At 41.9% G+C, this 25,112-nt stretch overlaps 1 protein-coding gene across 11 annotated transcripts in view; it reads right to left on the bottom strand.

The window, feature by feature from the left end:
- Positions 1 to 22,281: 22,281 nt before the first annotated feature.
- TCF20 (transcription factor 20) overlaps positions 22,282 to 25,112 on the bottom strand; it is a 128,846-nt gene continuing 126,015 nt past the window's right edge. For all 11 annotated transcript variants that reach the window (XM_064511629.1, XM_026101202.2, XM_026101211.2 and 8 more), the window contains one exon: positions 22,282 to 23,569. Coding sequence is in view for 1 of the 11 variants with exons in the window: in XM_064511690.1 (XP_064367760.1) it covers positions 23,552 to 23,569 (18 nt within the window). In the remaining 10 variants the exon portion in view is untranslated. The remainder of the gene's footprint in view (positions 23,570 to 25,112) is intronic.

The following is a 25,112-nucleotide window of genomic DNA, read 5'->3' as shown; positions in this document are numbered from 1 at the left end:
TCCTGCACAGATCAGCTGTGGGGGAGTGGTGATGACGATGTTCCCTCCTCCTCCGAAGTGAGAGTTTACAAATTGTTTTGCTCCTGCTGCTGTAGCAGCTCCTGCAGTGGTGCCTTCTGTGGGGCAGAGCTGGGTGAGGTCCAGGTGTTTGGGTGCCCTGTCTCATGGCCAAGTTGGGATCACTGTTCAAAACGAGCAATCCAGTTTTGTTACATTCTTGAGTGGTGATTTTGAAAGAGTGTAAACCTGTGTCGCCCTCACAAACGCTTGAAGGGAGAAGCAGCTCCTAAACACAGACTGTTCGGCTTTCTGTTCGCAGGGCTGAGAACTTGTTCCGTTGAAACTTGAGAAACCTCAGGCTAGGTTAAGCTTTGTCTCACAGTAAGCACTCAGATCAGAGATATTGGCCTAAAAGAGTGATCTGACAGTTTAAAAATCATTTATGTTTCTGGGAATAACAATCTTTATCCAACTCCAAATGTCAGTCAATGTGATGACCTTGGTTTTTGTAGAATACAGCTCAAATGCAAGGGGGGCAGTAACTGTATTGCGAAGACCCTTAAATTTCCAGTCTTTGGGGCAGCGCTAATGAAAACACAGTTATGGAGATAGTTCAAATATTTCATAAAACAGCACAGCTGTGTACTCCTGGCATCACTGCCATGGGAAATCAATAAAGCTCTCTATTATGACAGTTAGTTCTAGCTAAAAAGAAGCAATAAACCCATCACAGTTTGATCTGTGATCTCAGCATGATCAGAGAAAAGCTCCTAATGGAGCAATTGCTGCAACAGTGATGGAGAGCGCAGACTGCAAAGTGCTGCACCTGGAAAGGCAGTGCAGTGACCTCTGATATGTAGCCACAGCCTCGAAATGCCCCTTACCCAAAGAGGCTAAATGCTCCTTATTTGTGTGCAGAGGCTCCCTTGGTGGACTCTGAACATGCACAGTGGGGGAAACTCCTGCATGTCCCTCATGAAAGCAGCATGACCAGGATTCATCTCAAGTACCTGTAGACAAAGATATGCAACATGAGAAATAAACAGGAGGAATTACTATTTCTTAAACACTTGCAGAGCTGTGATTTCACTTGGATTACACAGACATGGTGGAATAGCTCCAATGACTAGGGTGGTGCAGTGGAGGGACACAGGCTCTTGAGGAAAGACAGGCTAGAAAGGGTGAGGAGTGGCTGTGCTCTATGCAAAGGAGTATGCAGAGCTCTGCCTTGGGACGGCTGATGAGCCAGTCGAGAGCTTGTGGGCAGGACAAGAGGATAGAGCAACATGGGCAATGTTGTGGTAGATGCCCACTAGATCAATGTGAGATGGACTGGAGAGGTTGATGATAAGGTGGGTGGAGATTGATTGAACCGCTGGACTCAAACAGTTGGGATCAGCAGTACAGAGTCCAGCTGGTGGCTTATCACTAGTGGCATGCCTCAGGGATCCATGCTGGGGCTGATACAATTTAACAACAACCTGAATGATGGGACAGAGAGCACTCTCAGCAAGTACAGCTTGGGAGAGCTAACGTGAGGTGCAATAAGTTTGGGAGTTCAGAGGCTTCTCTGTACCCGCCACACTTGGACTAGCTCTGCCGCAAGTTCTTAGGAGCTGAAGCTTTGCTGGTCCTAGACTCAGTTGATGGGCTTGAGCAAGAGACAGCTGGTGCTAAAGAGTGACCAAGGGGTTCCTCTCACACTCACTTTCATGACCATGCCCTCAAATAACAAGTGAAAAGATGGGAAAATAAGGCTTCAAGAATATCAGCAGACATTTCCTTGATCACCCCACTGGCAAAAAGGCTCTTGCCCTTTCAGTTTCTATTTATTCTGAGTTGCCAACTTTACAGACTTCATCTGGAGAAGAAACATCCACCTGGGCTCTTTCTTTTTTGCTTCTCACAGCTAGAGCTAAAGGCTAGCTTACTCCCATCATTCACCCCTCTGCTGACAGAAGGATGGGTGATTGGAGTTCAGTAAGTGGATTTGCATTCAGTAAACATCACCCTGAAAGGACACCAGAAGAGTAACCCTCCAGCTGCTCTTCTTTCTGGGGTTTGGCCTTGATGTTAAGACTATAAAGCAACCTGAGAAATGTGCCAATATAAGAAAAAAAAACCCACAAACTCCTCCCCTGTGGCCCCCTATACTGTACACCCTTCCAAAAAGGTCTCTGGACAAATGATCTTGTCCTCTAGCCCCTTCAGGCTGCAAAATAGACAACCCGGCCAATTTGGTTTTGGGTTTTTTTTCGGTTGGTAGCTTGGAATACCTTCCCCCACAAAGGACCAGAGCAAATGTTATAGCTTAGGTCATTTCAGAAGAACAATTTTCAAAATAAGCAAAAAAATAGAGAACAAATCTATCTCTTAGAGAGAGAAGGAGAAAGGGAGAGGGATGAGAGATGATCATCTGCATTTTTTTCAATAAAGTACTATTTTGAGAGATTTTTTTTTTTTTAATCTGGGGGGACCCAAACCCCCACATAGTAATTTTAGCTAGTGCCGTCCCCACTGTGCCATGTGCACAGCTTTGTGCACAGTTAGTTAAAAGAAATACTGAGTGAAGTTACAGAAGTTATATGCAGACATTACCATTCTCTGACTGAAGAATCTGTGATAAAAACAGAAAGCAAGGTTTTAAAAAAACTTAATCATCTTGCAAAGTGAAGTTGCCTGCCCATCTTAATTAAGCCTTTTTGTCCACATCTGTTATAAGATCATTGCTAATTATGGCCTCATGCTATTTTGCCTACAGGACCCCCACTTCATTCAGTGCACAAGATAGGTGATGCTCATTTAGTTATCTTGTTTTAATTACAGTATTTGGCTTCAAGACCTATTTTTCCACCTGCTTTTGACAACACACCTGGATGGCAGAACTGTGTGGTTTTTTGGGGCTTTTCCATCATGGTCATCGCTGACTGACCAAGTGCAGAGCAGGCCAGCTTTTATCCTCACAACATCTCTGTGCTGTGAGGCAGCAGTTGCTGCTGTCACCAATGGAGAAAGAAACTTAAGCCAAAGTGACCTCCAAATGGTTGGTACCTAATAGGAGACACCTAGACGCTGGGTTTGCTGCCTGGACTTGTAGATCTTCCCCCAGAGTCACAAGTTTGGCACCCAGGACATGGAGGGCACAGATTAGTGCCTGTTTATGGAAACTGCTGGCTCAGTGATTACCCAGGATAATATACTCCTTCCCTGGCAGAGATGTGGTTAAAGTCCAGGCTGCTGGGCAGCTTTCAGCAGCCAAGGAAACACGCCTCTGTCTCTCCCTCTTTGGCTCCTCCTGGAGCCAGCCAGGAAGCAGGGAGGTCAACTAACATGAGTGTTTCCTCGAGCTGTCATAAATTTGTCATTCAGATCCAGGCAGCCTGACCCCTTTTCGCCTAACACCCATCAATGGATCTAAACTGCAGCGATGGTCCATTCTGGAAAAGCAAAGCCTGGTGCCACAGCACAGTCAATGTGAGAACACTGTTCTCGTTCCCCGGCTCTTCATCTCCCAGGCTGCAGCAGAGCTGGGGCTGACAGAGACCCCAGAAATGCTTTAGCGTCCTCTTCTGAGCACGGAAAGCATGGTTGCCCACCCCATCCCAGGGTCTTTTCTTCCCGGTCGTCCTAGTCTCCTTTGGTTTGTCTTCCACCTGTTTTTCAGCCCACAATCTCTCTGGCCTATTTTGTTTTCACTCAGGTGGCTTCTCCTCCTTAGCTGTACTTAGCAGGACAGGAAGAGGGCAAGGGGAGAGCAGGGAAACCCAGCTTCATGCTGGTCATTGACTGTCACCAGCCTCTAGCAGCCAGCAGTAACTGTCACGGGCTCCATTCAGACATCTCTGGGGAATTTTTGGTGAAAAACTAAAACCTCCATCAAGCACATGCAAACCAGATTTTCAAGCACTTGCAGCATGGCCAATTTTGAGCACAGTTCTAGAGAGCTGGTGCAATGTGTCTTCCTAACAGAAGGCTGCCACCTGCCAAATTTCAAGTGTAATATTTAATTTTCTGAAGGGGTTAGAAGAAGGTTAGATAAACACTGGGTTCCTAAGAGCTATGTCAGCCATTAGAAATGGATTTAAAAAAAATTGGCTGAACATTTCCTAACTAATTTAGCCTGAGCCACAACCCCAACTTGGGAAATTTAGTCTCAGTTGGTTCATTGTGACTTTCTTGGATTTCAGATCGGGGTTTACAAATTGGAAGTATTTGTACAGCTTTAAGATGAACTGTGCTAACAGCCTGTTCATAATAAAGCAGTCAGCAGAACTGAAATAGCCAAGTATTTCATAGTTACGGTACTATGACTTACTGCCAACCTTCCCACGTTGCAAAGAAAGCTGTTCTTTAGACTTTTCTTCTTTAAATCTCCCATGGCTTCCTACACTTTTCCCTATACCGGTCACAGCAGATCACCTATTACCACTTGTAGTTTTATTTTTTTCTTCCACCCATCCCATCCTCCCCCACACGGTCTCTTTCTCTTGAAGAGCAATGACTCTAAACTTAATACAGAAAAACGAGGAAAGGATTTGGCCTGAGCTTCCACCCTGAAGAGACAACTTTGTGCTCATGCTGGAAACCGTCCAGGAACCAGGCTCTAGTGACTGCTGTGAAGAGTTTGGCAGTGTAAGCGGTATATTCTCAGAAGGTGTCTGTGTCCAGACAAATGAAGCAGCCTCTGGGATGAAGTTTGTCTTCTGAAACAAGTTATCCAAAATAAGCCCCAGATATTAAAGGCAAACTGAGAAACTGAAGTCTTGGCTATGCCAATGGAATGGCTTTATCTTGACTTGATATTTTCACATAGCTGGAGATGCTACAGAGCTGATCTCGTAGACGTATGTGACAATAGCCAGTGAGCATTTCATCAGCTCAATAAATGACTAGGCCGTGGTTGTTATGGGCCCTAACCCTGATACCCTACTCATTATAACTGGGATTAAGGCAGAAATCAGAGCAAGTTGGTTTGGTTTTTAACTAGGCTGACAGCTGAATTTAAGTTCAGATTCTCCTACAGGCCTTAATTCCTAGTGCAGCCTTAGGCTAAAAGGTTTCCACCTGCACGTTAACCTGACTTAGCCAAAGTATGTGCAATTTCTACCCCCAGCACAGACAGATTATGAAGCAAAGTGCTGCTTTCCACTGATCCTCGTAACAACACTGGTCTAAAATGCCTACTAAAAATGCTATTAAACCTGTGTGGGCTGGTTGAACTCTTGGAAGATCCTGCTCATGCAGGAAAGGAACGGAAGCAGCTGCCTCCACTCACACTTTCCTGTGAAGCTGTCAGAAAAATATGGCTTATGCCCCCCATACCACAGGCTGTTGATTTGTCTCAGCTGCTGGTTTTCATGTCTTGTTCTCTAAGCTTCCAAAGACCTGCAAATACATTCCTTTTCTTTTCATTTTTGCTTTAGTATAGTTATGATGGTTTGTTGTAACAGGAGCATCCAGGGGGATTTTGCACAGAGATCCTGGCTAAAATCCTGTTTTGGTGGGGGTGGTGGTGGGGGTTCTGAGAAGTTCATCTAAATCAATGTGGGGAAACTCATCCTGCTTTCCTAAAGCACGAGATTGGTGGGGCATCCTTCAAAATCATGAGATGATTAAATACAGGTTTAGAAGCCTAACTTTAACTTAAGTCTAGGGACAAAAGATCTTGATTTCGTTTCTGCCATTGGTTTGATGTGTGACTTAGAGCCAGGCATTCACCTTGCTGGTATCTCAATTTCCCTTCTTGAAAAATGTGTTTAATGGTTTTAATGGTGCTGTTTACCCAGCCATGTTAAAGCATCTACAAATCTAGGTGCAAAATACATTCATGAGGACTGATACAGAGATTATTACATAGCAAAGAGGCAAGTTTGCAAAGATCTCAGAATAGGGGATAAAAAAAGATAAAAAGTTAGTCTGAAGAATTTCTGTTGTTACAGGGAACTCTCTAAGCAAGTCTGATCTTTTTCTTTTGATACAGGGAGCTTTTCACAGTGAGTGTTTTGTTGCTCTTTCCATGCCCTGGAGAGAGAGGCGGGGATGCCATGTATTTTTTTTCACAGTTAGGTCCTGAATTCTGTTGTTTATGAATCAAAATAAAAGGTGAAGCTAATGTTGCTAAAGAGAGAACTGCCTTTCTCTCCTGTGCTCATGGAACTCAGGATCAGCACAGAATAACCCTGGGTGACATTATCTCCTAGTAGGTAAGTCAGATTTCGGGAATGAAATGGATAAATGAGTCATAATTCTTTCTCTTTTGACTATAAGCTCATTAGCCTATTTCGGATGGGTTCTGAACATCCCCTGCTTGCCAGAAAAGCATTCAGAGCTGCATGTGTTCAATACATCTCTGAATGAAGAGCTAAAAAGAGGCAAAAGTTTCCCATGGTTTATAGAATGTACTTGGTGTTACAGTTTTCTTGGATTAATAAATGTACAGTTGAACGTCTCCATTCACATCGCCTTCCTGCTGGTTTGGTGGTTGTGTTTGCTCCAACTGTGAGAGCAAAAAGTGTCTGCAAAAAATCATGTCATTTACTGTGACACTAAAGCCTTCCTGCCATTCATCGCTTGGCAGAGCGCTGGTAGTAGGTGTTGCAGTTGAACTCACTGTCACCTCCTCATCACAAACCACACAGGGCAGCAGAAAGTACTGCAAAACACTGGGAAACATTGCCTGGGTATATGCACACAGTCTGGTTCCTCTTGGGTCCCTTTTCTCTCTCATTTGGGATTAAAGAGATGACTTTTTAAGGTCATTGTGAAGGATAGCTACAAGAAATTGCCTTCTACTTGTATGGTATCTGAACGCTTCTCAAAGCTCCTCAGGCCTGAGCTTTCATGAGAGCTTCTCCTTCTGCTGCTGCTTCCAGACTTCTCTGTCTCTGTTACCACCATGTCCTGGATGCTGCAGACCACTCAGCTAGCATGGCCAAACTGGAGCAGCAGTGTCTCCACTACCTTTCCGTCAGGACCCCAATATCATAAGGGTCTGGCCATCTTCTCACACACTTGGTTTACTCTGGGCAGTGAAGCAAGTGCCTTGATGCATCTGCGCAGTCAGACTCTCTTTAGGCCAATAGGATGCATTTCCCATAAGATCAGAGCTTGAAAAGAGAAATGCTCCCTGACTGAACTTTAGACAATTCTTTATAAAGTTGAAATCCAAACAGACCTGGGATCAAACTGTGTGTCCTCTTGAAGACCTGGCACCAGTCTCATAGCTGGATTTTACTGAAATGTCAGCTCCAGTTCTCCATAGCTGATAGGTGTTTGTACAAAGAAATAAACTAGCATAACAGAGCTCAGCCTAGCAGGAACAAAGTCAAGCGAAAATACGCTCAGGACATACATGATAAACGCTCCTTCTCTGGGTGCCATCTTCAGGCAAAAGCCGTTACATTTAGTCCTACAAATCTTGTTCATTTTTGGCTCACTGATTTTCAGTCCAGCCATCGCTAAAGTCAGGGCCTGAAGAAATTCAAGGACTTTTAGCTAAGTGGACCAAGTCTTTAGGGCCATTTTCTACACCCTTAAGGTGACCATTACCTGTGAAGATACCTACTGTTCATGTAGGCCAGTCTTCAGTGAGTAAATACAGGTTCAAACGCATCCTTGAGCCTGCAACCTCTGCCTGCAGGGAGGGAGTTCTTCAGCAGAGTGCTCAAAACTCGCTTATTCTCAGACCAGGACGTGGTCAGCAAGAGCAGAACTGGGTTTAGTTAGTCTCTAAGATTTCCAGGCCTTGTTATGTCAAAACCAAAACCTTGAATTCTTCTCACCATTTGGCAAATGACACCCCCATAACAGCCCCCACTTTTGGCTGTATCATGTGCCCATCCTAGCGTTCTTATTAATCAGTGCAGAAGAGAGTTTAATTTTAAACTGAAAAAACAAGGGACAAAGAATTAGACAACTGATTGGGCCAAATCCTACAATACTAGCAAAGCAGAATCAACCATCAGCGTCCCCTGGACTTTAATAGGGTGTTTTGTCTGCCACAGAACTGACAGATCCAGTCTAGACTCTTGATGACAAATTTCCATTTTAAAATCTGTTTCACCATTGATTTTTTTTCAAGAATCTCTTTTAAATGCAGTGAGCTTTATTCAAAATAATGAAAAGTTTGAGTATCTGCCTCTGTGTGCAAACAGTATTTGTAGGTATATTGGTCTTCAAGCAAAAGTTGCCAATTTCAGACAGCACAGAGCATGTAATACCTCTCATTATACCAAGAATAATTAATCTGACCTTTATACAATCATACATCCTGAAGAGAGACTTTTTGGCTCTGAAGTCTGAGTAGTCTAAATTATTCTTGTTCTGGTCGAAAGCATCACGTTATCTGCTTGGTCTGTTTAAGCATATGCTCAAAGTGATGCAGTAGCAGTTATTTTGGTGCATGCCGTTAATTTTGCCTTAAATTATGCAACCATTTTCAACATTACAAACACATGCTTTCTATCAGCTTAGGATCCTTTTCTCCCCTTGCGTCGCCACTTTTGCACGGGATGAGTAGTTCCACGCAGCTCCAACGTGCTGCATGTGTGGACTCTGGTTTGTTATTGTTGTATTTTGTGCTATTTTTGTCAGCAAAATAAAACACCTCCAGGAGGTGTTGTATTAACTGAGTTTTATTAACCTTATCCAAAAAGCTAGTAAGATACCTACCAGCCACTCTGCAATGGTCATGACTGATAGCATGACACTTGTGTTAGCTAACCTCTCCCTGTATAACAATGTGTACAGGCATTTTAGCTTCTCAAACACAATTTTTTTTGTGTTTGCCTTACACTAGGTCCTGTAAATATGATAGAGCCTGTAGAAACAGCGGAGCCATCCCTAGTTTGGGGCCCTGTCGTGCTGGGTCTGTGCAGATAGTCAATAGCAGGTATCTGCCTCTCAGAACCTCCTGTGCGTGCGGGTGGCCTGCAAGCCGTGGGGACCCTTGCCCCACGGGTAACTAAAATGCAGGACATCAAACACAAGCAAATCTCTGAGCAAACTGGGCCCTAAATTAGCAGTGGTCTGATTCTCTCATAGGGCATAATTTATATGGACCAGAGCTTTAGAGGCATTTCAGTATTTGAATCAGCAGTATGGTGCATGATCAAACATGAGTATGAATCAAAGTATAGTATTATTGGCTGCAAGGATAAGAATACAAGATACTAAGAATACAAGATACCTGGACAAACAGGTAAGCTCAGGGTCACCATTTTGTCAGAGAAAGAAAAAGGAAAAGCAGCACAAGGATTCACCTTAGCCTGTTTGAATGCAGACCGACCTCCATGGCTCCAGCAGAAAAGTTATAGGTAGAAGTGACACCACATTTTTTTCCCCAAGGTTTAAAGGATAGTGAGTGCAGAGCCAGTTAGTCTGCACAAACCTGGATGTTTACTATAGCTATTTATTGATTTACGTAGCACCAAACGTGGGTACTCTCTGCTATGAGACTGGACACGCATCTGTCCGGTGATGGAACATGCCTGCAGCTTGGGCACATCACAGACATGCCAATGGCGTGACAGGTCCAGGATTGGGATATGGGGTTCCCACTGCTGCAGCAAGAGGTGATCTGGGCCCAGCAAGAAGCCTACAGGGAAGCCCAACCGGAGAGTTTTCCGGCCCTGCAATAGGCTAACGCCAGGCTACAGAAGGATCCTCCTCAAACCACTAAATACCACGTGGCTTCTCCTGGCAATCTCCAAAGAGCAAAACACGCCTCCGGCCTTGCTCACTAACAAACCAACACAAATCCCTTATTTTAATAACATTTAAGAGATTTCCCAAACACAACCTTTCGGTTGATAATCCTGCTATGAGAATTGAACCACCAATACTAAACATTTGAAGTTTCTATTAGTCCTTCCTCTGATCTCAGAGACATCTCTTACTGCTTGTTTTGGGTGATTTGGGGTGAGAAGATGACAAGGTTTTTTTGTGTGGGATCACTGCCAGCCAAATAGATGATCGGTGTCAATTTGCAGGGGCCTGCAGTCGACAACCTCTGTGGTCCTATGTTACTTCTAGCTCCATGAGGATCTTCAAGGGGCAGGAATTCATGACAAGATACAGAAAAAATAGCGACCAGTGGGGAAATCCAAGGAGACAAGAAAGCAACAGAAAAGACAGTACGCTCCGGAGAGCAGACTATGCCCAGCAAAGGCAAATGTATTGGCAGTCCAGGCTTAAATGAGTGAGAAAATGTAACTACTGTTCACGGGATACAGACTGGTGATTGTTCTGCCAAGCAATTCACAAGCTACTGAATTCTGGCCCTTGTCAAGCAGTTCATTAAATGAGCAGAAGATGGTTCGAAGAACTTAAGTCAATTCTATTAGCACACTATAAATAATGCTGCACTTTAACAGTAAAAATAAAATACGCATTCATCCCAGCTTTTTTCCCCAAATGATTATTAAATATGCCTAAAATTAAAATCCTTAAGCATATAATTTTGATGACCTATAACCTGTGTTAATCACTTGAGCATAGTGTGCTTGCTGTTAAAGTACAGAGTTTATTATTTTGCCATTTTCATGAATAAGACAGTGTCAAGCTCTCATTAGCAATTTTGAATGTTTTTATCTGCACTTTTCATGTTGCTATAAACAATGGCTTGAATACAAGTAAGCCTTTGAAAGTTTTTTATCAGCGTGTCGGAAACATAAAAGATTGCTGCATGTTATTACGGCAGTGAAACAGGTTGTTTATGTTTGCTTTCTACATTGTGCTCCTAATGATAGCTTATACTTCACAGATGAGCATGTGCACTGCAACTCAGAAAGTGTATTTTAATTTTTTGTAATTAGGAAAATCTTGAACAACTGTTTTGGTTTGAGCATTGGCCCAACCAAGCTCACAGTTTGATTAATAACAGTGGGAGCAAGTGGAGTGAAATAGAAATTAGGAATGATGAAAATACAGGCAAGATCTTAATATGAAGTGTTTATCTTGTTGGTTACCTTTCGGTACTCCATCGTAGATCATCTGTACGTTAATTTTGCCAATAGGAGTTGCTACGTGTTCATACACCTGGACATAACACCTTAGGAACAAGTTTATTTTTTTAAGGTTCATTTTAATATTTTCTGTAGTCACACCTGCACTGTGTAATTAGGTTTCTATGTTGAAAACATTGCAGCTACAAAATTACCCAACACTCTTTGCACAGAGGAGGTATCCATAAGCAGCAATCTTTTCTGGGGAGGGGAGAAGGACCAGAGGCGGTGGCTGCAATGAATACCGAAAGGCAAAGGAAAGGACAGTATTTTGCACTGTATTTTTCAAGCTGATGTAAGGACTGAGTGGATGCTCATTTAATGTTGCCAAGTTGCGAGTGATTAATGGGAGAGAAACAACACAGTAAGTCTGGGCTGCCAACGGCGGGATGCTGCTCCCCTCCTCCCAGCAGCCCAACCCAAAGCTCATCACCAAAGTCCAGGAGAGCTGCTTTCTCACATAAATGACCTCCCCCACCCACAGAGAAGTAACAGCTTTCTAAAATCTCTACTTCATAGCTCCCACAGGGATGTCTGCTGGCCTTTGCACTCGCAGCCATCTCAGAACAGGACTTTTGTGAGCCACTGAGAGCACCAGAACTGTACACGCGTTTCCTGAGCTAGACAGGAAAAAAATGGACATTTTGGTGGTAATGACTTTTAAATGTTGGCTTACTTAAAAAACTAAAAATTTTCAAAAGCTGTGCCACATAAGGAGAAAATAAGCCTTCATCCTCCTATCTACTGAATACAGGCACAGTTTTATGTGCATTAACTCCTTCTTACAGCTCCTTTCTGATTTGTGTCACTCCATGATAAGACATACTGGTTCACATCCAGAAACATGGAAAGGCCTAAGGACATTTTTAATTACTGTATATTCTTTATTGCCTCTTCCAAAGTCTAAGGCTTTTCTGATTTATCTTCATTATGTTTTGAATTAAGGCCTAATGCTAGGATACCCTTTGTAATCAGGATTCAAAGTTCAACATCTCTTTCTAATATTAGCTGTTTTCATGTGCAGCTCTCATAAATCCAGCAGTGAAGATCACCTCCTGTCATGACGCAGCTTCAAGGCAGGTTAATCCCACCATCCTTTGCACTCTTGGGAAACAGAGCCAAGGGGTTGCCTTGGTCTTTACAGTCACAGCCTGCTGCTGACGTTGCCCAGGGGGGTGAGCGAGAGAAGCAGCAGCTGCCCAGTCCCTGCCAAAGGGTCTTCTGTGGGTGTGAGAGCCCTTGCTGACCACATTGCCTTTGTGCAGCCACTTACTTGCTCCCTCGAAGTCTCCTCAGATCCGAAGGCCAGAGGTGCCTGTCGCAATCTCCAAGGGATGTGCTACAAGAAACCAAACAAGTATCCCACTCTTTGAGTAACATGATGCAGGCTTTTTTAAACAAGGGAGCACAACAGAGATGGAAAGGTTGCAGATCATATGAGAAATGAAGTCAATGAACAATGAAATTTGTCATCAAACAGCAGTCAGTGTGCAAATTCAATGCGTAAATCCATTTGCATCTCTTATACGTTGCTAAGAGCTGATGAAAACCAACGTCAAGCTGAGAGTTTTGAGGTAACTCCATAGTAGGTGCAGAGCACATGCAGCAGGGGCACCTTTCTCTGCACCCACCCCTGCCAAAGGCACATGCTGCAAACATTTTCTTTGATAGAAACTTTAATTTTCTGGCCCATCCACTCTATCTTTGCCATGCAGATTACCAAGAATGGTTTATCATCAGCCTGTAAAATAGACATCTGCACGCTAGGAAATTACCTGAAACCGATGTATATTTTTCCACACGAACTAGCAGAGCAGTCACAGAGCTCAGCTAGCATGGAGTAACAGCTTCAAGCCACTCCTCATACCGTTACAAATGTCCTTTGGTCAGGCCCCAATTCTCATCTCTAATACTCTTCATTTTTTTCGTTGGCGTATCTCCTCAAAAAGCCTTAAGGTGGCAGCACTACACAGTTCTCAAATGTCTAAAGCACAGCACAGAGCAGTCCTGGGATGGGTAAAGATCACATGCAGAGACTGAAAGACCAAAGAGTGGAAGACAGCAATGATTAAAAAGCCAGCGTGAACTGAGCAGGCAGCCAGATCGGGAGTATAAAAATGAAATGTAAACTCCTTCATACCCAACACCCGAGGATGAATTTACATCACGCCAGAAGCTTATGCGATGGAGGGGCTGAGACCTGCAGTTTCTACCCCAAGGTGGAAATAGGTCGCTAGTTGGAGGAGTGCCCATGCTAGCAGCAACAGAAAGCGACTGCCATCTGACAGCTCTGTGATGTGCCTGGTGTGGGATTTCAGTCCTGTTTCTCTTAATCAGGCTGGGCTTAAGTGGAGTCAGGCTGGAGACCTCTGGTCTCTAGAGAATATCAAGGTTTGCTATAAAACAAGAAAAAAAGCAAGCAGGGAACAAGCAGGGAGTTTAATGTTGAAACTGCATTGGAAACTGCAGGAAGAAGTAGGGCTTTGAAAACAGAGGCTCTGATAACTCTTTTCTGAAGGCTTCTCCTAGGAAGTGGTCTGCACTCGCTGTCCTCCTGGCTGCTGTCGGATGAACAAGGCGCAGTTCACTGCAACGGGAGGTTGCTCCCTGCTGGAACCAGCTTTAGAAAAACCACCTGCTGCTGTTTGAACTACCCCTCCCTGCTTTGGACAGCTGCACTAAAGCCCAGCAGGCATGCTGTCTTTCAGGATTAAAAACATTGCTAAATATTTTCTGGGATCCACACGGCCTGACTGCACTAACTTGTCATAACATGAGGAATTGCTGCATTGACGAGCAAGACAGAGTCAGGACTCCTCAGAATAGCATAGCAATGGGACAAGCGGCAACGGTCACCCATTGCAGCAAAGGGAATTGTGACCAGATACAAGGAAAAAAACTACCCTATGAGACTGGCCCAGCACTGGAACAGGGGCCCGGAGAGGCTGTGGATTCTCCATCCTTGAAGACTTTCAAAACTCAACTGAACAAGGCACTGAGCAACCTGGGCTAGTTTGAGGTTGGCATTTTTTGAGCAGAAGGTTAGACCAGAGACCTCCAGAGGTATCTTGGAACCTATTCTATGATTGTATAATGACAATATTTCCAAAGAGCTTTAAAAAGTGGCAAGAAAGGATGACAGGCAAAGACTTCACGTGTAAGAGTTGTGATTGTTAACTGGGATTCCAGATCATAGATGCAATTTGAATTTTTATTTAACTCTTGGTATAGAACAGGTATACCTTGCAGAAGCAATTGAGAAAAATTTCCTCAATTTGGGAAAAGAAAAAGCAAAGCTGGAGAAGTCTGGAGTCAATTTACTGATTCTCTTACAAAAAAAGAGGAAGGAAGAATTGAAGAATTTCAGAGCTTCAGAACTGCTTGGATGATGAAGACAAAAGATAAGCCAACAAGCCAACTGCGAAGTTGCTTAAGTGTAACAACATGGAAATACCCATGAGTTCAAGGGAAGGTAACCTTTGGGTAAGCCTGTAAGTGCTGGGGATTTCTGTGCCTTTGGAGGAAGTGAGACCGACTACAGCCACCCTTGGTCCCACCTTGGGGGGAGGGAGGGGAGAAGAGCTGGGAAATCTGAGCTCCTTTAGCCCAAATCCCAAACACCTTTGAATGACTCAAACATGAATTATGCAAAATAGGATGAGCTAGCTGACAGTAACATCTGTACTACTGTGCAAGAGGAATACACAAATTATCTAAAAGCAACATAAAAGATTACTTGGAAAAATGTGAAGAATAATGCGGTCTTCAAAAGACTTCTGTAATCAAAGATGAAAATGATTAAGCCTGTTTACACCTATTACGAACTCTCAAGAGCTTTTTGAATATTAGTGTCACGAGGCTTTTCAAAATCACCCACCAGGGATTTTTTGTAATTATCTTTGACAATTACTAGGCACGATCCATGAAGCCTGCAGTGGAAATCAACTTCATAAAATTGTTGTCAGTTAATGTAGGAGTAAAAACAAAGAGGAAGTACAGGAGTTAGTTCCTACTCTGTCCTTGAAAATGACTTGCTTTATTGTGTGTCTGTTAGAAGCTCATTTCAAGGACACGTATTTATGAAGTTGTGGCTTGACTCACTATCAATATGTTGAAAGTACAAATACTGCTTACTGCAAGGACCAATTTTTTTCTTTCATGAATGTTGCTTGTTTGCTTGTGCAGAGGCACAGCCTCCTGTGGGAAATTTTGAGCTGCGACCTTTAAGTTGTCCAAGTGTCCCCTGAGCTCCCTATGGACCACAGCTGTGTGGATTCTTACCAGCACTTCCACTGAAAGTTATATAAACTGGTGAATAAACACAAAAATGGTTTCATCATCTTTCCTCAGCTATTGAGCACCTATACTCAAATGTCATTACACAATTACTCTACTGCTACAGATCAAAAGGATAAGCATATGCAGTCTTTAAAAGCATAAAACTCTATTTCCTTAATGTACCTTGAGAATAAAGGGGTAGGTTAGGTGGCTGTTGCAAATTGTTGGCTTGGAAGGCTGTTCAAACAACCTCCAAACTGCTCCTTTCTTTTGCATTGTAAAGAATAAAGGAATATTTCTACAAGACGCATCATTAAACACTTACAGATTAGGAAGATTTTTTTTTTTTTTTTTTTTTTTTGCCACTCGTGATCAACTACTTTCAAATTCAAAGTAACTCCAGTAAATGCTAAAAAGAAAAAAGGGGAAAGCTCTCTTCCTGCTGAAATAGCGAGATTTACAGATTGCATAGACTTCTGATATCTCCGTCTCAATCAACTCTTCTAAATAGATCAAAGGCAATAAGTGAAACCCTAGAAAACTGACATCTCTCCCTGGGGCAGATAAAATTTTTGATTTAGAAATCTCACATAAATGCACATTCTTTCTCAGCCTTCATATACCCATCTCCACGCTTGAGGGGCAGGACCAGTTCCTAAGCTTTGCTCAGTCCTTGGCCTCTCTTGACACTGCTGATGCTAAGCAGGCACTGAATCAACCTTCCTTTGCCACATTTTCTGTGGATTGCTATTGACTGGAGGTAGAAAACAAGGACAAAGTACACGTGTTTTGAAGAAGGACAAACAAACCCAGATGACTAGGTCAACATTCCCTTTTTAAGCAAAACAGAATCTATCCTCTATTATGAATTGGATGCAAAATGGTTGCTCTGTATTAAAGAACAGATTTCAGGGCCTGTTGTTACATAGTATAATAAATGGCATGGAATTGATTTTGGATAGTACATACCCAAACCATTCTTCCAAAACTAAGACACATGCAGCTGCAAACAGAAAAAGTCAGCAGGAGCAGCCACTTCCACCAGTGAGGCCTCCAGACCTCCGGTTGCCTTTCCAGTGGTTTCAGGTGTCCTCCTCTCCTGACAGTTCCCTAAAAGGAGCTTCAACGGCAAACTACTCATGCCTTCTTCTGCTGACCTATTATTGCTTCATGGCTTTTTCACATTTTTAGGCCCCTTGTGAAAGGTATGAAAGCTGAATCTGTGAGAGGAACTTCGTAGTGCAAAGCTGCTCTGCTGACCCTTGGCTCAGAGGTAGAAACCACAAAATTTGGGTTTTATGCTGTGGTTGAGGCAAACGTGTCGTGCTTCAAAAGGTCATCTGCAAAGCAGAATTTGTTCCAATTATTGGCAGTCTATAATTCCTGCTGCTGATTATTACATCTTAATGATTTCCTCTTCCTCTTCTTCATCTTCTAGACTGCGACAATTTTACATAGTCCAAAAGATACAGCTTCTTTATTCTTCTGAAGCAATAAACCACAAACGTGACATTTGCTAAGTCCTTGGCTCATATTCGACATAAAGAGTGCTTGTATTTCTGCTGTAACAGCATCTTTTTCAAGTCCGCCTTTCTGTGGCAGTGCATTAACCTTCTTTCTAATAAAAATGAGTTTTGTAATAGAAGTAGACTGTGATACAGTAGCCATAAATGCCCTTTTTAAGGCAACAAATGCTCACTTTCACCTTATGGCTCCAGAAAATGTTTCCTTTTTTCCATGCAGCATAGGCAGTTATTTTTCTATCCTGTGAAGCCATGAACATTTGATTGTAATTGGAGATGGACCTTACACAACTCTGGACATCTCACAAGCAATGCTAATTTTCTTGCAGAGTGCAGCTCTTTGGTTTCACTTCCAAATTATCAGTTATAGTTATGCTATCAGTCACCTGTAAACTTATCAATTACTCCTCAGAAGTTTTAGCCACAACTGGATACTAACTAAATAAATAAGCTGTAACATCCATTCTATACAGTAACCTCCTTACGTTGCTTTTAAGAACAGCAAAGATATTACATAAAACAAAAGTGTTAAATTAAATTACACGCTTTGCTCTGCTTATACACGCAGTCCCTTCTTGACTCTTTTAGATCCATTTCCACCTGCCAATTCCTAATTTCATCATACAACACTGAAAAATAGATTTAAGTTTGCTTTTCTGTATTTGCCTCCCAACTGTAAACTGGTACCTTGAGATTTGTCTTATTTGTAAGGTGCTCTAAGACCAACTGATTAAAAAAATGCACTAGAAGAATGACATACTATTGCAACCCAGAATCCAGGTAAATATCTATTCATGGTAATTCCAACAGTCCTCAAAATAATGTGAACATTTCTTTCTACAGTCTATGTAAAAATCTAGTGATTCCATCTCTCTTCTGAGACAGAAATACATCTGAGGTGCAAGAACTTAGGTGGAAGTTCAATTTTGTTTTCCTAATACAAGGGCTAAAAAGTGTACAGACTTTTCCTCTTTTCAATTATTAGATGTGGTGATGCTTCTTTGATAAATCGGCTTCAGCCCACGTGAATCCAGTTACTATACAATGCTGACTCATCTTTACAATATTATACTTTAGCATAAAGGCAGAGTGCCTCCCAGCTCCTTCCCAGAAATTTTCTGACATTCTTGCTGCTCTACATTAAAATATGTGACACTGAAAAGCAATTTCAATAAAACTCAGGAAGACCACTGTCATGATGTACCTCAAAGCCACGGAGCACTCACCTCCAAACCCACTGTCACCTTCATGTTTAGTTTTTAGCCCATCTAGTTACAAATGAAAAGTTAGTGACATATTGCATGCATTATTTGTAGATAAACTGAGTATATTCGTGTACAGTAGTACGTGCATTTAGGTTTTATCACACAGAAGAGTATGCACTCAGTTTGAATCCTGATCCCCCAGCCAGAAGGGAAGATTTCCTTCACAGCAGGTTAAGGGTTTGCTATGAGCCAAGTGAGTCTTTTTTTCTTTTTTAAATTATTTGGACAGAGATAGCCCTCTCTAGGGCTGTTGAGAAAGATCAAGCAGTTCTAAAGCTAGCCAGATAAGGTCAAAATCCTGGAACCATAATATTAAAACTGAGTAAAGCAATGAATTACAAGAAACCTCTAGAGGATGGAGTGCAGGGGGAAGTCATCTGGCCCCGATACATCCCCATGAACCAACTGAGTAAACAAGCAGTGCTTTCTCATTCAGACACTTTCTAGTAAAAGCCTTAACCAGCACGTTGGTCCCACCAAAGAAATGAGTTCCAATGAAAAGACTCTGTAAGGATCCTGTTAACTTTTTAGCTGGATGACAGAACCTTTTGGATCTGACAAAAACACAGGGAGAGCAAAAAATAAAATATGCATGCATAGAGCTAATTACAGCAATTGTTTCACTGATCTTTAGACTGTAAGTAGAAGTTCACTCTTTACCTTGACCATTACATTTACAATGTGCAGCTGACAAATCACAAGACATCCCACTTCTCTGGGATGGTGGTCCTCAACTCAGGGCACTTTCACAACTTGCGTAAGAATTTCAAGAGTATTGGACTGTTTGCTAGCTGAATTGTACTGTTTGGTTTTGCAGCTGGTAATGCAGGATACAGATATGGAAGCGATTTTTCAGTGATGTGCATTAGCCAAAGTACCTTTGGCATGCAACACAACAGGAAAAGTGCCTGAAAGTTACTGGTCTCCCACAATTTTCTAAGAACTACTTTTGCCCTCTGCCTTTATTGACAAATTCTCTGATTCACATTATACTGCAGTAGCTCTATCTTTAAAAAAACCAAAACAAAACAGAAAATAACTCCACTAAGATGTTTGCTGGAAATATTCCACAACCAAAAAGAATCTCATCTGTTTCATGATAAAGAATATTTTAACAGCTTATGCACTCTCTAGATCTTGTCTCAAAAGTTTCAAGCACTAGCTTTCTCCTAACCCAAAACAACAACGGTAACTAGACTTTCGACTTCTCATAAGAAAATCAGTAGAGCCACAAAACCTTAATTGTATCTTTACATTTTCTAGATCTGTAGTTGGATCTGGATTACCTGTATGCTTCCTGTTAGCTTACACACAACTTATAACCACTAAAAGAAAAAAAAAATCCCTGTCAATAATGATTGAGTTATTCACCTTCAACCATCCAAATATTCTGTTCTGCTTCTAAGGGTTTGATATTTGAACTCAGTTTTCCACATTTTTAGATAGAAGTGTGTTTCTCCCAGCCATTCTTATAGCCAGGGACTAGGTCAGACAAATCAATTCTGTATCCCTCTACCAAGTACCTCTAGGATGTCCAATACAACCCTTGCACTCAAGATGGCATACATAATTCCTGCTATAACAACACTGTTATTAGCCACGATAATTTAGAAAGCTACTCAGCCCAAAGTGTTCCCCACCAACTATACCAGTTAATTAAACATACTACCTTTCTTCACATACCCTGACTCTCTACATCTCTTATACATTACAGACCCTATTGTGCATTATTGTGGTCACAGTACCAGAGCTGTCATTTAATTGCCCGTATGTGTCAAACTTGCATTTTAAAACACATGACCCACCAAAAACATTCTTTAGCTTGGCATTAGCTGGATTCCCTGAATTAGATGTACGGTTTTTCCTTTGTGGCACTCCATCGTGCTCTGCTCTGAAGCTCTAACAGTTTTTGTCTCAATACCATGACACATTATCAGTTTGGCTTGTTCTAATACTGATTCAAAAGGTTCAAGAACATTGCAAATTCAGGTAAGATCCCCAGTCATATCTATGTGATACACAGATTAGCAAGGTTGGCCACCACCTTTTGCAGCGGTCGCTGTGGCTACTTTCTCCTGTGCTGCACAACCCCACCATGAACTCCACAGCAGCCTATGCTTTGGATTTCCAACTGTAGATGTCACGGGCAGAAGTCCCTGATGAATAAATCAGTAGCTCCTGGTATCAAGATGTGCTTGATTATGTGTATCCAGATTCTCAATCAATTCCTGTGAGAATTCTGTTTATCCTTCTAGCCTCTAGCTGAACCCTGATCAGCTCATAGTGGTGTCTTGCATATCCTTAATGAAAAAGCGTCATCTTTTTCTTTGACCATGTTTAGCAAAGTTACTGGATTGACTCACTCAGGTTAGTCGTCAGAATCTTCATTTTGATTGCCACTCACTTTGGAAACACTGGTAAACAGTCACTTACATTTCCCAGGAAGCTCCTTTCAGAGATCCTGGTGCAAGTAGATAGCATGGAGAAACATTTTGAGAATGGTCTATCTTGTCCAAGCTGTCGCTAGTTCATTTCTTCATCCAAACAGATTATTTCCAAGTGGTTGACGGGCCACTGATTTTCTTCTTTATATAGTCTCCATGTTTTAAAGTTCTGCTATGGGTCATTTCTGCTCCACAAGGTCTAAATTAGACAAGATTTCCAATCTTTTCTTTCTAAACTGAGGTATCCATGGTATCAAGCAAATTATCATTAACAAATTGCTTTTGCAGGATCAAGCTGGTAAATGTTTTGTACATGGGTTTCAAAATCCACTCAGGCACTTTTATTTTTTGATCTGAAAGAAATTCTTATTTCCAAGAGGATTTTATGACTGCTCTGGGTCATTTTCAAGTTCTCCCCAAGAAACCGTTAAACATTGTTTTAAATTCCTCCTGGCCTGGTTTTAGAGAATCCAGATAGCTCTGATTTGTGTGAAGACTCTACTACCAACTTGCGAGACCTCTACTAGAGAGTACATCCCTTCCTTTGACAACAGCATTGACACAGCTGGCCAAGCAACAGCCGATTTGAGGAGTATGAAAGTACTTCCCAATGAGAAATGTTTGTCAGGGAGTCAAGTGTTACATCATTTATTTATTTGCTTTACATGACTCCTACTGCTTTTCAACCAAGATGCACAAGAAGCTATGGTCTCCACAATAGCCATGAGCACCCACAAGGAAAACTTCTGACCCTCTCCCTCCAAAATACCCAAACACCTTTTCCCTCAGTTGCGTGACACCACTGTGAAGAGCCAAAAGCATCAAATTCAGCAGATTTACCACACTGTCCTCTGTTGCAGTACCACTCAACTGATTCTTCACCAATATAAATAATGCAATAACAGTAACTCCTTTTTTTTTTCCCCCAGAACATGGAGAATAGAACAGACACTAGGAAAAAAAAACAGTTTTTATTCAGTTGAAAAGAAGTCATTTACTCAATCACATTATCTATGCTAAAAATGATTTTTTTCTGACTACACCAGCAGTTAAATATTTTCAGCACCAATTCAGGACACATTAGTGACATATCACAACAGGTCTACTTCTTAATGTAGAAGGACATACTAACTTCAGTAGCTGCTACTGGGAAAGGAGTAAGCAGAAGACTGCCCTTTCTTTCCAAATACTTTTCAGTGAGAGTAGCAACTTCTAGAAATAAATAACTGCCAAATTATCTCCCAAACCTTTAAACTGATCTTTAAAAATAGAGTTAAAATAGATATCTTAATATGAGCTCTCATAGATTTTATATTTTATGTGCCGAATACTCCAAAATGCGAGTAGTTGAGCAAGCATCCAGTACGTAACTTTTTAAAATAGTTCTTCCCTCCCCACAATATCAATTCCATTTTTTATCCAAGTCATGCTGGTTAGAACCCTACCTATAGTGACTTCCTAGCAAACACCACACTGATGTCACTAGGATATGCTACCATCCTACGAGTGAAAGAAGTCAGTGAACCGGTGAAATGCCACCACCTCACATGAAAAGAAAATTCATCCAGTCATTGGCTCTTTATCCTGAACATCACACAAATCCTAAGCTTTTATAAATAAAAGCTTTCGTGGTCTTCCTCTTGCTGGGCCAGTTCAGAAGGTCATCACTGAAGGCAGGACTGATGAAGGCAAATAAACCAAAAAGCAGCAGATAGTAGTCTCTCTCTGTCCTTTTAAACAAATCAAGTTCGCACAAAACAAAAGGAGACAAGGTTAAAATGAAGTTTATTAGTTTTTTTGGTTTTTTTAAGCTTTTTTTTTTTATATAAAACTGTTTGTGAAACAGCTATTTTATTCCCATGGCAGAGTGACCCCTGAAAGATGCACTAACCCCTTTCTTAAGGCCTTAACAAGAAAAAAATTTTGAATTGTTGTTCCTTAAACCCAAATGTTTAAAAATTACACAATTTACAAAAAAAAAAAAAAAACCCAAAACATATAGTGTAGCCTGTTAAGCTGACATTCCCTCTTCCTTCCTTTGGAAAAGCAGAACAGAAAACAAAGACAGACTAACTGAGTTTCCCAGTTTGAACACATTGATTCTACCAACATTCAGACCTCCTTTTCCGTCCCCCAATCTGGCAGGTAAAAAAGTGTCCTCCTCTCACCCACCTTCAAAACTGAAGGCAACTTCTTGGAACGTTTTGGGGGCATATGTTGTTACAACATAGGGCAGAAACTCCTTCCCCCCCCCCCGGCATGGAACAGATGTTCCCACATGTAGAAGGTGTACGTTTGTGTGTGTGATTTAGCAAGCAGCAGGTACCTCTCATTTCATGAGTAACATGATCTAGGAGTCTTTAAACAGTTTTCAAGCTTCCACTATTAATAGTGTTTCTCAAAAACGATAATCTCCCTCTCCAACATACACAAGTACAAACAGCCCATCACCTGCAACCATCGATGCCTTCCTCCCATCTGACAAACAACTTATGTGATTTTATTTTCCTTTTAAAACTGAACTTCCTTGAATGTGGTCAGAAAGCAAGCAAGAGGAAGGGAGACAAATCCAGTGTGGTATACTCCTAGTTCCACTGCTCTTTCCAACAGAATGTGAGGCTCCAAGAGCCTTGCTTTGATTTTGGATTTAATATTTACTTTAGCTACAGATTTTTTAATTTATCTGGGTTTTTGTCATCTTTAATCAAAAGCATCAAAAGGGATAGCGCACCTTTCATTTAAAACAAAGTCTTTCAAGACTAAAAAATAGATCTTTATATATATATATATTTATCCCTCCCTCTTTAATTCCCCCCACCTGTTTCCTCTTTTTCCCCCTCCCCTTCCCACTGTCACTATGGAGATTGTGTCCATGGAAACAGCTGGTTCAGACTCCTTGGTCAGATTCTGTGATGTCATCAGTCTTGAGTGTGATGTAAGAATTTATGAAGGAAGTGCTGGCATTGGCAGGCACGTCGAGAGGGGGCATGGCTGCACAGTGGGAGAGATTCCATTCAGTCACGAATGTCCACCGCTTTTTATCTCAACAGCCTAACCTGAAAAACAAAGTGAAAACAACAATATAGGACTGCTTCACTTCCTCGGTCTACCAACACCCCCCCACATTTCGGAGAACCTTACTCTACAGCCTACCACAGCGGTTAGCACCAAGAGCTCTTAAGTTTCGTGGACTAAAAATGGATGGAGGCACAACAGTGCAAATCTGCGTGGTGAAAAGGATTGGTTTGACAACCACCAGAGAATGAAACAAGCCCAGCTACAGAGGAGGTCCACAATGACAGAGCTCTCTGCACCAGCACAACGGCGTAACGTTATTGCACAACAGCTATTGCCAGCAGTGAGAAGGGCGCTCATTTGCCATACGCGAACGTCCAGTCCTTATCATGACCATTAAAACTGAAAACCAAGGATCCAAACAAGTTCAACTACGATGACAACTTCTGCAGTACAGCACTGCCCCTTGGAGGCTGAACCCAAATAATTTCATACAGGGCACCAAACAGCCATCAGATAATAATTTTCAGTGAATGCATAGCAGATAATGGAACTGATATCAAAATTATCAGACTCCAACTGCAGGAACCAAATTCCTGAAATGACTAGATTTCACAAAGCTAAAGGTAAAGCTATAGTTACAATAATTACAGTTCAACTAATATGTATTTTTTTGTTGCTTTTTTGTTCTAATTGCCACATTGTGGTGGCAACAGTTAACGGAGGGACTAAATTTGTGATGTCTTTCAAGACAAGCTTTGGAAAGTCCAAGTGCTTGGCATTCTCTTTCTCCATGTCCAGAAATTCTCCGAGGAGACAAAAATTGACTTCAGGAGTTCATCTAAGTTCATGGGGGCCTAGCTCAAAAGAGAAACTGCAGACAAAGTTAAAACTTAATTTTTTCTAAAGCTTGAAATAATATGTTCCTTTCCTCCCTTCTCCCATAACCTAAGCGAGGCCCAGAACCCATTTATTTCTTTAGTATGATTAACCCTTTGGTGTAACAGATAAATCATGTCCCATCAGTTAGCGAGTCTGTGCAAAGGAAAAAGCTCACCACATATAAGGCACATATGGAAAGCTGTTAAAAACATTAGAGGTGTGCTTCCAAGCACACCACAACACCCATGTTCATAGCTGGCAGTCACAACTCCAGGATCCCTAACTAAGTGTGATACAGAGGCCAACGCCATTCTGATCATTAGCACACCAATTAGATAACAGCCCAGCAAGCCTACCTCTTGGCTGCAAAGATTCCCCTCATACAGGGATGCCAGGCTAAGAGGAAAGAGTCAGGCAAGTTTGTATATATATATTTATATATATAAAAAAAAGGTAGGCTGTGGAGATAAAGCTAAAGAGGAAAGGAGGGAGGTTCCCAGACAGTTCAGGCAGCTGACCTTTGTGGTATTCATTACTGTGCAACTGTGAGCCCTCACTGAAGGAGTGTCAAGGCCATGTTGCTGCCTCTGGCTCCCGTACAACTGAAGCTTGCCCATGCTTGGAGTCCGTCCAGAGCATTAGGCACTGGCTCAGGGAGGAAACAGGCACACCACACAGACAGTCCTTCCCTATTCCTGGACA

This window comes from Dromaius novaehollandiae, chromosome 1 (assembly GCF_036370855.1).
Source record: "Dromaius novaehollandiae isolate bDroNov1 chromosome 1, bDroNov1.hap1, whole genome shotgun sequence".
Taxonomy (NCBI): domain Eukaryota; kingdom Metazoa; phylum Chordata; class Aves; order Casuariiformes; family Dromaiidae; genus Dromaius; species Dromaius novaehollandiae.
This window is presented reverse-complemented; position numbering and strand designations above follow the sequence as displayed.